At 35.2% G+C, this 16,016-nt stretch overlaps 1 protein-coding gene across 1 annotated transcript; it reads left to right on the top strand.

Moving 5' to 3' along the window:
• Positions 1 to 48: 48 nt before the first annotated feature.
• LOC106137586 (digestive cysteine proteinase 1) lies at positions 49 to 15,554 on the top strand. The gene is made up of 15 exons (XM_013338439.2): positions 49 to 178; positions 1,002 to 1,089; positions 4,054 to 4,159; positions 5,053 to 5,176; positions 5,387 to 5,522; positions 6,298 to 6,413; positions 6,993 to 7,107; positions 8,312 to 8,392; positions 8,951 to 9,075; positions 9,695 to 9,796; positions 10,637 to 10,763; positions 12,610 to 12,715; positions 13,234 to 13,323; positions 13,901 to 13,998; positions 14,354 to 15,554. Exons 1-15 carry the CDS (start codon positions 70 to 72, stop codon positions 14,538 to 14,540), a joined length of 1,710 nt encoding a protein of 569 aa, XP_013193893.2. The 5' UTR covers positions 49 to 69; the 3' UTR covers positions 14,541 to 15,554.
• The last annotated feature ends 462 nt before the right edge of the window (positions 15,555 to 16,016 follow it).

The raw sequence follows: 16,016 nt of genomic DNA, 5'->3' as shown, positions 1-16,016 counted from the left end.
ATATTTTGATTTGGATTGACATTTTCTTGTTTTGATTGATTTGAATTTGATTGTCAATGTAATGAGTGAATGAGTGGCATTATTGGACTGACTGTGTTTGTATACGGTCGTCTAAAAATGAATTCTATTCTTATTCTCGGTATTTTTATAGGATCTTCTCTTGGAGTTCCAGATAAAAGTGAGTGGAATTCTTTCTTTATTACTGTCTACAATTAGAGCTTTTACGCTATTTAGTTAATTCCATATATGTATTCTTACGGTACCTATGCTGTTCAACGAAACTACCTTCATGTTGTTCAATTCCTTGGAATCACTTACCTTCACAATGTGAATAATATACAGAAGTCTAAATAAAAAAGTATATTACCCAGATTTAAAGTGAAGATAAGAAAGATTGAATCTAAATTTTAATGATTGTTAATTAAATTATTATTTTTATAGTAAAAGGTGACAAAAGGACTTACAACTAGACTGCTTCCTTTCCTATTTACTTTTAATTTATAACAAACTGATCAACAATAAAGCCCTATTTATTGCACATAAAAAGACATAACAAATTACAATCTCTTCTCATGGGCCTACTGGAAGAGATTTCTATTGAAAAAAATGCACCTTTGTACTACAATTTCTGTGTTAAACGCTCCTGTATAGTTTAATTTTTTGTACATAAATAAATAAATACAAAACCGTCTGGATTTACATATATACCTACTAGCTGTCCTGGCAAACATTGTTTTGCATTTGGTGGGTAAGAAAAATAGATGTTGGTTTTAGATTAGTTTCGATTCTCAGACCTGCTTTGAATGAGTATGGGAACGAACATTGTGACACAAGAATTTTATATAAAGAATTTGTATATTATGTATATAATCTTGTATTTTATATTATATCTATTAATAAAAAGGAAAATCCATAATCAAAGAGGCAGCATACATAAAAAGCATTGAGGATGCATTATTATAATTAATGGTTTATATAACAATTTTCACAATATCTTCTAGAGAGCCCCCCAGAATGGAGCCCAAACTACTCTGTAAAAGGCATGCTGTTCATCCCATATGCTGAGCTGAGTGAGCCGTTCTACGCATGGTAAGTCAAGCTTCCGTATGACATGCTCCACTTTAGAATATGACCCCTCAATCTCTTTCCTGTGGATGTCGCATAAGGTGACTAAGGAGTTGGCACATTCCTCTAGTGCAACTTTATTATATATATATAAATAAATATATACGGGACAAGTTACACTAATTGAGTTAGCCTCGCAGTAAGTTCGAAACTTGTGTTACGAGATCCTAACTCAACGATACTATATTTTATAATAAATACTTATATATTATTTATAATTATGAATCAATATGGGGCTAGGTGCTTCTGCACGGGCTGTGGAGGTCAGACGGGAATTGATTGGTGTAAAGACCTGACTTAACCAATCCAGAATCCTTTTCAAGATGTCCATCCGGGCTTTTCTCCAGAGTATTGTGAATGTAAGTGTGATTAAAGTAAGATGTTAAGATGGTTTGGTCATGTGGAGAGGATGAATGAAAGCAGGTTGACTAAGCAGATATACAAGGAGAGTGTGGAGGGAAAAGTCGGAGTGGGAAGACTTAGACAAACGTATCTTGATCAAATTAAGGACGTCCTGGTAAAGGGTCAGGTCAAGAGTACCCGAAACCGCCGAGCTTGCATGAAGAGAGTTATGAATGTGGATGAAGCGATAGAAGTATGCAGAGATCGTGGCAAGTGAAAAGAGGTAGTCTCTGCCCTCTCTATCTCCCCTCCAGGAAAGAGGCATGATTGTATGTATGTCTATATGTATTAAAGTAAGAAGAAGAGATCGGATGTCGGTTTTGAAGAGACAAGCGGATATTATTCTGTTAATATTTAAAAAAAATTTCAAACGTGTTTGACAAATTATGGCATGTTATGAAGTAGTTCCAATGACCGCATATCATTAAGTTTAATCATTTGATATTGTGAATTTTTTTTTTCATTAGGTACATACATAAACAAAATAATTCTCAAACTACTTAATACAAACAGCGTACATTAATCGCGTCATGTGCCATTTTATCTTTTGACTTGAACGACCTTATGATGATAAAGTTCAAATACAGTAAACAATCTACATAGGTATATGAGTGGACGTAAAATAATCTGTGACACCCCCTAGCTTTAATGTACGTTTTTAATGTTTTAACATACATACATACATATGTATAACATACATAAAATCATGTCTACCTTTATCCTTTGCGGGGTAGACAGAGCCAACAGTCTTGAAAATACTAATAGGCCATGCCGGCTGTTTAGCTTACTGATAGAATTGAGATTCATATAAAGTGACAGCTGCTGCTAGCCGGCGCCTAAAAGAAGAATTCCTAGTTTATAAGCCTATCTCTTAGTTGCCTTTTACGACATCCATGGGGAAGAGATGGAGTGGTCCTATCTTTTTTCTATTGGTGCCTGAACCACAAGGCACTATTAACTAATGCTTTAATCTATACTAATATTATAAAGCAGAAGTGTTTGTTTGTTTGTTTGAACGCGCTAATCTCAGGAACTACTGATCGAAATAAAAAAATCTTTTTTTGTTGCATTTACCGAGACCATTTATCGAGGAAGGCTTTAGGCTATATAACATCACGCTGTAAGTATTAGGAGCGAAGAAATAATGGAAAATGTGGAAAAAAACGGGGAAAATATTCATCCTTGAGGGCTTCAATGATACCCAAAATAACTATTTCACGCGGACGAAGTCGCGGGCACAGCTAGTAATAGATATAATTGCACATTACAGCGTGCATTGCCAGTCTGTTCATGGTCATTTATAATTAGTTTGAATTGATGATAAGTACTGAGTTTCAAATGCCCTTATCTGTTACCTATTAGGGCTTGCGCACACTGCGCATCTTTGTGAGGATAGACGAATTACGTCACAGGGACACATCACAATTTATAAATCGTCATAACAAATTCAAAAGTTTAATTCGTTATTATCGGACATTTAAATATCACTTAATAATTGTGGTATGATATGGTCATATCTTTTGGTTTCACAACGCAACTAAGGGATATAGTTATAAACTCAGGATTCTTCTTGTAAGCGATAGGCTAGCAAGCTGACACTTTTTTAATCTCAATTCCAGTAAGTATAAAGCTTATATAGCGCTCAAATCTTTACACGGCTGAACGTGGCCTTAGGAAAGTAAAATTTATTGGTATGTCTGCAAATATTTTGTTTAAACGACTGTGCTATTTTAAAATCGTGACACAAAACTTTGTTATTATATTCAAAAACTATTTATTTTTTTACTACAAGTTGTAAATCATCGCGATATATGATTGACATTAATTAAGATTTATTGTAGTTTTAATTTAGCACCTGTTTAAGTAAACAATAATTAAAACAAATATACACATACATATAATCACGTCTACATCCTTTGCCGGGTGGACAGAACCTACAGTCTTGAAAATACTGATAGCCAACGTTCAGCTGTAAGATGACTTAATGATGTAGGTAATTTAGTTTCAAATACTTAGTGTCTGGGAGTCGCTTCCAGTAAAAACTTGACTCACCCGATCCTGGATCGTGGTCACAGGCCCTGGATCGTGGTCACAGGCATGCCCTGATCTCTCCACATGAGAAGGGACACGAGGGACTGAAGTTAGGAATATGAAAATGATAATTTTTAAGAAAAAACAATAGGACCATTCCGTCTTGTTCACATGGATGTCGGTAATAGGCGACTAAGGCATAGGGTTATAAACGTTTCTTTTTTTAGGCGATGGGCTAGCAACCTGTCACTATTTGAATCTCAATTCAATCATTTAGATAAACAGCTGAACGTGGCCTTTCAGTCTTTTGATGACTGTCGGCTCTGTCTACCCCGTTAGGGATATAGACCTGATTATATGTTATGTAATTTTATGTTAAAAGAAAAAGTACATAGTTATAAAAGAAATAAATCACTTGAAGTGGCGGACGTTTTTTTATTTTATTTTATTGGATCCGAAATGAGATGATAAATTATATGTGTGTATTGTTAACAGGTTCGACAGCAAAAACGGCAAATCCCGTATCGACTATTACGGCACCATGGTCAAAACGTACCAACTGTCGTCCACCGTATTCCCCAAGTATGGCACTTCTGTCAAGGTAAGGTATTTACATACGGACTCGTACTTGTTTGTTTGTTTGTTTGTTTGTAATATCTTTATTGCATAGAAATTTACACAGTAACAAGAAAAACAAATCACTAGCAATGGCGGACTTATCCCATAAAGGGATCTATTCCAGTCAACCGGCAAAACAATAAAGGAACTAGATAATTCAGTAAAAAGCGGCAAGTCACTGTGTTTTTGACTTGATTGTTATTTGTTAAGGCGATGTGCTAGCGACCTGTCAAACTCAGTTCCATAATTAAGTCTTAAAGCTGAGCGTGTTCTTTTAGTCTTTTCGAGATTGCTAGTTCTGTCTACCCTATCTATACTGATATTATAAAGCTGAAGAGTTTGTTTGTTTGAACGCGCTAATCTCAGGAATTACTGGTTGAATTGAAAAATTCTTTTTGCGTTGAATAGACCATTTATCGAGGAAGGCTGTATAAAATCACGCTGCAACTGTAAGGAGCGAAGAAATAATGGAAAATGTAAAAAAAACGGAGATAATTTATTCATCCTTGAGGGCTACAATGATGCCCAAAATAACTATTCCACGCGGACGAAGTCGCGGGCACAGCTAGTAAGCAATAAAGCGCTATTATATGTATGTATACCTACACATTAATTAGTTCTCTATTTGTCACTATTTGCTATCATTAAGCCAAATAGCTGAACGTGGCGATTCAGTCTTTTCAAGACTGTTGGCTCTGTCTACCCCGCAAGGGATATAGACGTGACCATATGTATGTATGTATGTTTTCTTTATAAAGAATTATTTACATACATACATGACATGTGATGACGTGACTATACGTACATATGTACATATAGTGACGTGTAATTAGAATGAATGAATTAATCCTTATTAAAATTAATCATTTCCTTCAGATCGCTCCGGTTACGACGGAAAAGGAGCTGAACAAACAGACATGTCTCCAGGTGAACGGCACCGAGGGTCAGCCGGTTGGTGTCCAGACTGTGTTGCCCGACATGACAGATTTCAATTATGTCGGTAAGTTGAAAAACCATTGAAGAAATGTCAAGCAATATTTCAAATTGTAATTCAAAATTATTATAGGATACTGTCATATCGCTGTGCCGTGTGGTTCCCGGCACCAATACAAAAAAGTACCCCTCAACACCAGCCTCATATTTATTCTAGGGCTTATATGTATACATATATATATATATATATATATTTTTTTATGTTAATTTGTCACAGGATCAGAAGTGATGCAAGACTCCGAGACGTGGAAATGGCGCATGGTACAGAATATCGGCGATAAAGTCAATAAATACACAATGTGGGTGAAATACAAGAAGACCTTGAAGGGTGACTCCATTCCTATACCAGTCAGGTACACTGTTAATCTATACTAATATTATAAAGCTGAAGTGTTTGTTTGAACGCGCTTATCTCAGAAACTTGAGGAATTGAAAAATGATTTTTTAGTTGAATAGACCATTTATCGAGGAAGGCTTTAGGTTATACATATAACATCACGCTGCAACTATAAGGAGCAAAGAAATAATGGAAAATGTGAAAAATCCTTCAATGATGCCCAAAATAACTATTCCACGCGGACGAAGTCGCGGGCACAGCTAGTATAGAATGTATTTTTACATACATACATATAATCACGTCTATATCCCTTGCTGGGAAGACAGAGCCAACGGTCCCAAAAATACTGATAGGCCACGTTCAGCTGTTTACTGATAGAATTGAGATTCATATAAAGTGGCAGGTTGCTAGCCCGTCGCTTAAGTTAGCATATTGAAATGTTATCAATTACCGAATTTTGATGATGAACCGAAAAATAAGAATAGGACCACTCCATCTCGTTCCCATGGATGGCGTAAAAGGCGACTAAGGGATAGGCTTATATAATTACTTGGGATTCTTCTTTTAGGCGATGGGCTAGCAACTTGTCACTATTTGAATCTCAATTCCATCATAAAGCCAAACAGCTGAACCTGGCCTATCAGTATTTTCAAGACTGTTGGCTCTGTCTACCCCGCAAGGGATATAGACGTGATTATATGTATGTATGTATCAATTACCGCTAAATGCTAAATATTAAAATAAATTTCCCAAAAAAAAAAACTAATTTATCACAATAAAATTTGTTCCAGATACGAAATGAAAGGGTACAACAGCCTCTTGGGGTCTCACTACGACCACTACTACATCAGTTACGACAACTATGACGTCGAAGATATTGATCCGGCCGTGTTCAAGATTGACGCCGGTGAGTTTTTGGTGCCAATGTAAATTTTTAGTGCCAATGTAAATTTTTAGTGTCATTGTAAAGTTTAGTGTCAATGTAAATTTTTTGTGTCATTGTAAATTTTTTGTGTCATTGTAAATTTTTAGTGTCATTGTAAATTTTTATTAGTGTCATTGTAAATTTTTAGTGTCATTGTAAATTTTATTGTGTCATTGTAAATTTTTAGTGTCAATGTAAATTTTTAATAGCAATAGTAAATTTATACCTTTTTTATAGTCAAGGAATTTACTCAAAAAATTTAATTCAAAATTTATAGATAGATCCAACAGTGTGGTTCTCGGCGCAATAAGTGAAAATAATAGAACTACTCCATCTCTTTCCCATGGATGTCGTAAAAGGCGACTAAGGGATTGGCTTATAAACTTGGGATTCTTGTTTTAGGTGATGGGCTAGCAACCTGTCGCTATTTGAATCTCAATTCTATCATCAAGCCAAACAGCTGAACGTGGCCTTTCTGTCTTTTTAAGACTGTTGGCTCTGTCTACCCCGCAAGGTATATAGACGTAATGATATGTATGTATATATAATATATCTTTACAGGCATGCAGTGTACCTCATTCCCGGGCCCCGGGGCCGGCCATTACGCGACATTCAACCCCATGAAAGAGTTCGTTCACCCCAACGACGATTCTCATGTACATGACGAGTTTGACAGGTGACGATGACATTAAATTAATTGATTAAATAAATATATATACTGGATAGTTCGTAACTTTTGTTGTGAGATACTGGTATTATAGAATAAATCAGTACCTGGTTGACTGAGCGGTGCTCGATGGACGTCAGGAAAATGATAAAATTACTTGTAAAAAATGAGTACCACCCCCAATTAAAATTCTTCGTTTTTGAAGTCGGTTAAACTTTGTATTAAGTGTAACAAACCTTATTAAAACCGCATCAAAATCGGTTCAGTTAAACGCGAGATAAAAGCGGAAAAAACATACTTAAGTACAGGTCAAACTGAGAATCAACTTTTGATTTTGAAGGCGATCAAAAAAGTAATTAAGTTTAACAGTATTGGATATAGAAATAACAAGCAGGACGTTGGCAAATCAGAAAAAGGATGATTTCCTCATGACTTGACTAGAAATCGAACCGGGGACACAACCACTACACTGGAACAGTTGTGGCGACATCTCTACGCCACTCGTCACAACATCAAATCACACAACAACAGTCAGTCATCGCGAAGAATTTGACGCGCTCAACCAATAGCAGCGAAGAATCTAAGACGCGATTTCAGAGATTTCACGGATTGGAGCTATATATACAACCTCCGACACAACATCGTTTGTCGCGCGGTTCCCAGGCATAACACCTAGCCTGGCGGAAGATCTTCCCTTTGGTGGCGGTCGAGCCGAATCATCGCTCCCGCTACACAGTCATTGTGAATGTGCAACAAACCATACAAACGATTTCCACCGCTTCCAAAGAATTTTTTTCACACACTTTGCAACAAATGATTAAGAGTGATATGTGTCACCGATGACAATACAGGCAGGTGACGTCACCGACCCCCTTGCAGCGCCATATTGTAAAAGCAGCGTTTTGGCGCGCTTTTGAAATATTGATTTTTAATAAATTATATTGATATTATATAAATTAAATAATAAATATTGATATTTAATAAATTATTGTATGTCTGTAAAGACAGGACTCAGTGGTACTCTATACAATTATATTATCTTTTTACCTGTGCTCCACAATAAATAGATTTGATTTGATTTGATAAATTTGATTTTTTTCCAGTGTATAAGTACCGAAATTAAAAAATACAACTTTTATTAAGTTTTGTAAATCCTACTAAATGATATAAACTGGTTTTTAAAAAGTTGTCAAAAAGCCTTTTATGATTTCAGATTCAAGAACAAGCACGGGAAACAGTATGATAGTGAAATTGAACACGAGAAGAGGTTGAATCTGTTTAGACAGAATCTCAGGTGAGTTAGAAAGTTAGTCAATCAATTCTATATACATATAATCACGTCTATATCCCTTGCGTGGCAGACAGGGCCAACAGTCTTGAAAATACTGATAGGCCACGTTCAGCTTTATGATAGAATTGAGATTTAAATATTGACAGGTTGCTAGCCCATCGCCTAAAAGGAGGATCTCAAGTTTATAAGTCTATCCCTTAATCGCCTTTTACAACATCCTTATAACTCTGGAGAGGTGACCGGGGTGAGTCATAGGTTTTTAAACGAAGCGACTCCCGTCTGACCTCCGCAACCTTTGCAGGGGAACCTAATCCGTATTGGATCGATCATGGTTACACATCTAGTTGCCTGAATGTGCAGGTTTCCTCACGATGTTTTCCCTCACCGTAATGGGAGGAAGGAAAATGTTTTTTTTTTTATTATTATTATGTTTCTCCTCTTGGATTTAATGGGTCTATAGACCCCGGATTTTTGAGAGGCTTGAGTGGGGATATAAATCCAACACATAGAGGCCTTTTGGAGAAGTTAATGTTATGTTGTTACATATTTTATTATTTTTAGATACATACATTCCAACAATCGTGCACGTCGTGGTTTCACATTGGCCGTCAACCATTTGGCTGACAGGAGTGACGATGAAATGGCCGCTTTGAGGGGCAGACGCCATGATGGGCCCAGCCCGTTGGGTGAGTAAATAAATATATATAAATAAATTTATACGGGACATATTACACTGATCGAGTTAGCCCCGAAGTAAGTTCGTGACTTGTGTTACGAGATACTAACGCAACGATACTATATTTAAAAATAAATACTTATATAAATGTCCAAGATCCTGGCCAATCAGAAAAAGTTCTTTTCTCATCATGCTGTGGCCGGGATTCGAACCCGGGACCTCCGGTGTTACAGACAAGTGTAGTACCACTGAGCCACAGAGGCCGTCAAATCTAAAATAAATACTTATTTAAACGTCCAAGGTCCAGGCCAATCAGAAAAAGTTCTTTTCTCATCATGCTCTGGCCGGGATTCGAACCCGGGACCTCCGGTTGTGACACCGGAGGTATATGAATGTTTGCAATATCCGAAAGGGTTAATATGAAGATCAGTTTGTTTGTTTTTTTTTGGTTGTAATATCTTTATTGCATAGAAACCGGCAAACAATAAAGGTACTAGATAATTCAGTAAAAAGTAGTAATACCTATCCGCTAAATATAATATGTATAAACTTTTATCAATCAGTTTTGAAAGTTTATTGTGCTCATATAATGCTTATGAAAATTTTTAATTTTAATTTTTCATTGACAGGTCTACCATTCCCGTACACGGAGTCAATGATTGAGGAGATGAGCATCAAATTGCCATACGAATACGATTGGAGACTATTTGGCGCTGTCACCCCCGTCAAAGGTAAATGTTGATGTGCATATCAAGTCTATCAGACATGTATTAAGTCCTATTTAGATAGATTGAATGTTTATTCGACATTGCTACATACAATCACGTCTATATCCCTCGCGGGGTAGAGAGAGCCAGCAGTCTTGAAAATACTGATAGGCCACGTTCAGCTGTTTGGCTTAATGATAGAATTGAGATACAAATATTGACATGTAGCTAGCCCGTCGCATACAATAGGAGCCCCAAGTTTTTAAACCTATCCCTTAGTCACCTTTACGACATCCATGGGAAAGATATTAAACAGGGTGACTTTAAATTCACCTGCATAAATTTAACTGTTAAGTGTACTCGTCTAAAGGATATTTAAAAACGTTAAAAGAAAAATATCGGTTCATATTTCAGAAAGTACGAAGAATAATAATTAAATGTATCTAGTCTATGTTTAAAAGGATGCAGTTGTTTTAAATGTCACCCTGTATATGATGAGATATTTATAGGATTTTTTATAAATATCTCATCACATCTTGTACCATTATTCCAACGGAATTATTTATCAACTCTGTCTGCCCCGTAAGGCCACCGTGTATCAACGTTGTTAAGAGTAGTAAGTAAATTTTTTTTTTATTTTTTTTATTTATTTATTTTGACACAAACGTAATTCATAAGAAAGAAATAAGTAGGTACAATAATACAGATTTAAAAAGTAATGAATGAATGAATTTTATTTATATATAAGTAACAAGGACTCATTTGTATTAGTAATGCTTACAAACTATGTAAGTACCTACAGGACAGCATGATTTCTAAAGTGGCCATTCTTAATGTTCTGTTTGTAACGTTTCGTTCTACCAGACCAATCGGTGTGCGGCTCCTGTTGGTCGTTCGGCACCGTGGGCGCGGTGGAGGGCGCTTTGTTCCTGCATAACGGCGGCCATCTTGTCAGGCTCAGTCAACAGGCATTGGTTGATTGTTCTTGGGGGTGAGTGGAACAAATTATGATAGATAGATATATAAATAAAACTCTTTATTGCACCATAAGAGTAAAATATATATACATCATACATACGGTCACGTCTATATCCCTAGCGGGGTAGACAGAGCCAACAGTCTTGAAAAGACTGAATAAACATTATGTACTCGAGTAAAATATATACATTATGTAATCTCATTCTCTTTTCTTTTGTTTGTTTGTAAATACTTTTTTGTACATGGTAAATTTTTTGTAGTAACTTTGAATGAAAATGCTGCAGTGCAGTTTGTTGCCGCTTCTTCTGCATTGTCGCTTTGGAAGCTGCAGTTAACTTAGTTTTAATGTTTAGTTGATTGTTCGAGGGGGTAAGTGGAAAAATTATCTAATCTCATTCTCTCTTCTTTTGTTTGTTTATTAGTTTGTAAATACTTTATTGTACATGGTAAATTTTTAGTAGTAACTTTGAGGGAAATGCTGCAGTGCAGTTTGTTGCCGCTTCTTCTGCTCTGAGCGGCAGTAAACTTAGTTTAAAGTAATTTGTTTGACGTCAACCAATGTTGTGAAACCAAAAGATATGACAGTTATTAAGTAATATTGAAATGTCCCATAATAATGAATAAAAGATTTGAATTTGAAAAAAAAAATTGATTGAATTTTTTATCAAAGTTACAAGGCGCTGGATTGGGCGAATCATGTTTTTACACGAGGCAACTTCCATCTGACCTCCGCAACCTTTTCAGGGGAACCTAACCCGTATTGGATCATATGGTTACACATCCAGATATCAATGTGCAAGTTTCCCAACGATTTTTTTTCCTCACCGTAAGAGCATCGGTTAGTTATCAAACTAACATTATATAATAATGATATGAATTTGGTGAAATATAATAATATATATTATTTTATTGCACCAAATTCATATCATCTATAATATGTCAGAAATAATAATCTGTTGTGTTGCTCTAAAAAGAGAAATTTATTATTGAAAAGTAGAACACAAGATGAAACACTAAAACAAAACAACTTAAAAGTAATATTCTTACCTAAAAAGAGAAACGAAATAGGTACAATGCAATTATTTCACTCTAAAATAACAAAATATGGAACTTATTTAATTTAACTAATTTATTTATGATTATTTGTAATATTTTTCTTTTTATACTCTTTACAATATTTGAATAATTTTACCCTTAACTTTATTTATGATATTTTGTTATATTTTTAATTTTATAGTCTTTACAATATTTGAATAATTTTACCCTTTAGTTTATTAATTGACAGTGACAGCACACACGTCATAAATACTCCAAACTACCATGATGAACGAAAGAGTTCATTATACCGTTAAAGAAATTTATTCTCATAAAAGAATCTACAAAAAATCACTTACAATGAGAACTTCAAATATTAACATTTAGTGGACTGGACGCGTGCAAAATGTCGGTAGTTAAACAATAAAATATATTCACTCCGTGCTGGCTGCGCGTGCGCGCGGAGAACTAGTTAGGATTTTCGATATTTCAATGTGTGCGTGTAGTCATCATTAGAGGACCAGAACAAGCATATATATATATATATATAATATATATGACGGCCTCTGTGGCGCAGCGGTAGTACGCTTGTCTGTGACACCGGAGGTCCCGGGTTCGAATCCCGGCCAGGGCATGATGAGAAAATAACTTTTTCTGATTGGCCTGGGTCTTGGATGTTTATCTATATAATAAGTATTTATTATAAAATATAGTATCGTTGAGTTAGTATCTCGTAACACAAGTCTCGAACTTACTTCGAGGCTAACTCGATCTGTGTAATTTGTCCCGTATTTATTATTATTTATTTATATAATTTGTTATAGTTATGGAAACAATGGTTGTGACGGCGGTGAAGATTTCCGCGCTTATCAGTGGATCATGAAGCATGGACTGCCCACTGAGGAAGACTACGGCGGTTATTTGGGACAGGTAATAGTGAAAAGTGCCGTGTGGTTCCCGGCACACATGAAAAGAAATAAAGAATAGGACCAAAATTCAAAATTCTTTTAACGTATTACATACGTAGGACCACTCCATCTCTTTTCCATGGATGTCGCAAAAGGCGACTAAGGGACATTCTTTCAAACTTGGGATACTTTTTTAAGCGACGGGCTAGCAACCTGCCACTATTTGAAACTCGATTCTATCATTAAGCCAAATAGCTGAACGGGGTCTTTTCAAGACTGTTGGCTGTGTCTACCCCGCGAGGGATATAGACGTGACCATATGTATATGTATGTAATAAAAGAGAACAGTGCCGTGTGGTTCCCGGCACACACGAAAAAAAATAAAGAATAGGACCACTCCATCTCTTTTCCATGGATGTCGTGTAAGGCGACTAAGGGATAAGCTTATAAACTTGCGATCCTTGTCCCTTTTTCTATAAAAAGTTTAAAAGAAAATATTTAAAGTATTTTTGAGTTTTTTTTTAACTATTTTATTTACAGGACGGCTACTGTCATATCGATAACGTGACCTTGGTGACCACCATGAAGGGGTGGGTCAATGTGACAACCAACAACGAGAACGCATTGAGGGTGAGTGAGTTTAGTTTATGCGTAATGCGTGTACAAACATACAGACAAACGGAAATTCTAAAAATCATATTTTTGAGTTTTAAAAAGATCACCCATATAATTTTAGGCAATATCTTTTCGAGTACAGACATTGGTCAGTTACATCTTCTTGACGGATGATATTAGACTGAATATTTCTCAATAAAAAAGTTACAAAATTTTTTTTTTCAAGCTTGTAGTTGGCAACACATATTTATTTATTAATTCGACAGCCTTTGTGACACAGCGGTAGTACGCTTGTCTGTGACACTGGAGGTCCCGGGTTCAGAACCCGGTCAGGGCATGATGAGAAAAAAACTTTTTCTGATTGGCCTGGGTCTTGGATGTTTATTTATTATAAAATATAGTATCGTTGAGTTAGTAACTCGTGACACAAGTTTAGAACTTACTTCGAAACTAACTAAATTAGTGTAATTTGTCCCGTATATATTTATTTATTTATTTTCGTTTCTAAATTATTAAAAAAAAAGAAACAAAATTGCATTCGAAATTTGAAACGAGAAGAGAATATTATTTAATTGTATTTTAACTTTTTCAGTTGGCTATATTCAAACACGGCCCTGTGTCGGTTGCCATAGACGCGTCACACAAGACGTTCAGTTTTTATTCGAACGGAGTGTACTATGATCCTAAATGGTGAGTGTTTTACTGTCATGTATGTATGTATGTGTGATCAAAATGGCTAAATATATAATACTAGCTGTGCCCGCGACTTCGTCCGCGTGGAATAGTTATTTTGGACATCATTGAAACCCTCTAGCCGGCATTTTTCACATTTTCCTTTTTTTTCCGTTCCTTATAGTTGCAGAGTGATGTTATATAGCTTAAAGCCTTCATCGATAAATGGTCTATTCAACACAAAAAGAATTTTCCAATTCGAACCACTAGTTTCTGAGATTAGCTTGTTCAAACAAACAAACTCTTCAGCTTTATAATATTAGTATAGATGTGATGTAATGTCAAAATTGTTATCCAATTTATATTTTTACAGCAAAAACAAGATAGACGAGTTAGACCACGCGGTCTTGGCCGTTGGTTACGGCATCTTGAATGGTCAGAAGTATTGGCTGATCAAGAACTCTTGGTCTAACATGTGGGGTAATGATGGCTACGTTCTGATGTCAAGCAAAGATAATAATTGTGGAGTAGAAACCGCACCTACCTATGTACTTATTTGAATTAATAAATAAAATGAAAATTTGTATGAATTGTAGTTTAGGTTACCGTTAAAATGTATAAGTCCATAAGTTTTGGTATTGCAAAGTGATAGATAAGATAAATTTTATAAAAAAATATGTTATAAAAATCACAAGCGACATAAATAACCTCCAAATTTTGTTCGCGCCTTAAATATGTATGTGTCATGTGAGAATCTCATTTTTTTTTAAATTTGGAAGTCCGATATTGTTGCTGCGTGCCAATATTTTTGAAGACACAAAAATATTTTGTAAATTGTGTAATGCATGCATTATGGGAGACCTATTTTAGATGCGTTCGTTCACTCGGCTGGTTGGGGCAGGCGGGTGCCGCCATTTTTAAATGGATTACAAAATCTATACCTATAGGTATCTTATTTTGCTTGATGCAAATTACATAAAATATTTAAGGAATGGAAAACTTTACATAAAATAGAAATTTCGGGGTAAAATGCAGCGTGATAAAAATATTGCAATTGAAATTTTAGAAATAAATTTACGTTTCCTCTTCAAATGAATCTGGGTTTGTTAATTTACTTTCTTTGAGAAATCATTAATAATGAAAAATATGGAGCTAGAATGACATATCAGATGTTATAGAGTAATTTCATCATAGATATAACTTTGGGCTATGATAACCATAAGTTTTTATTTTTATATATATATGTAAGTTTTTTTTGTAATCGATCCATGACATTTGTAAAATCAAGTGCATGCGAGGTTTAAGTTGCTTTTGTAAGAATCGAACTTAAGACCAGTGTTGCTTAGCTGGCGTTTTTAACCTTTTACGTCGGGGCCTCACAATATACTTGGTATATATAATCTCATTATAATATAGAACAATCTGCCTTATATATTTTCTTTTTTTTAAAGAAAATGTAAAGTTAATGGCTGTGTACAACATTCCTTGGCTTTTAAACCGACTTCATAATAGGAGGTTGTATGTATTTTTTTTTGTAAACTAAGAAAAAGATTTTAATAAAGTTTATTATACAATTTTGGATTTTCTCTCTTTGAAATTGTTTAGACTTTGAAATGCCGTGTCTATGGTAAATGTTTGCAGTTTAGTCTATGATTGCGGTGGTATTTCTATACACATATTGTGGTACCGCACCCATCCTTTCTTGCAATTATCATGGTACAATGTCTTTTGGTACTGCAAAAGAAAATTATTAAAATATGAGTTTATTTTAGAAGAAGCGAATAAGTATAAAGGTTACACATTCAGTTGCTTGAATGTTTTCCCTCACAGTAATCGCATCGGTTAGCACTGAAACTAATGTAAGTACATAGCTCAGAAAAGTCTAAGGCGGATTTATATTTGTCTGACGTGTCGTGTCGTGACGTGTCAGAACGGTATCGGTTCTATACCCCAAGTAACAATTAGGCGCTAAAGTAAGATTTATAATAAGTCTATAAAAGCGCTAACTAGATTCTAAAGTGGTTTATGGGTGTAAC

Source organism: Amyelois transitella, chromosome 24 (assembly GCF_032362555.1).
Source record: "Amyelois transitella isolate CPQ chromosome 24, ilAmyTran1.1, whole genome shotgun sequence".
Lineage (NCBI taxonomy): Eukaryota > Metazoa > Arthropoda > Insecta > Lepidoptera > Pyralidae > Amyelois > Amyelois transitella.
The sequence above is the reverse complement of the archived record's forward strand: the minus strand, read 5'-3'. Positions and strand labels throughout refer to the sequence as shown.

Excerpts from the sequence above, each read along its gene's own strand:
- LOC106137586 (XM_013338439.2), top strand. The coding sequence starts at position 70 with ATGAGTGGCATTATTGGACTGACTGTGTTTGTATACGGTCGTCTAAAA. Across the intron at positions 5,177-5,386 it reads GACAGATTTCAATTATGTCG|GATCAGAAGTGATGCAAGAC; the intron begins GTAAGTTGAAAA and ends AATTTGTCACAG. Across the intron at positions 9,797-10,636 it reads CGCTGTCACCCCCGTCAAAG|ACCAATCGGTGTGCGGCTCC; the intron begins GTAAATGTTGAT and ends TCGTTCTACCAG.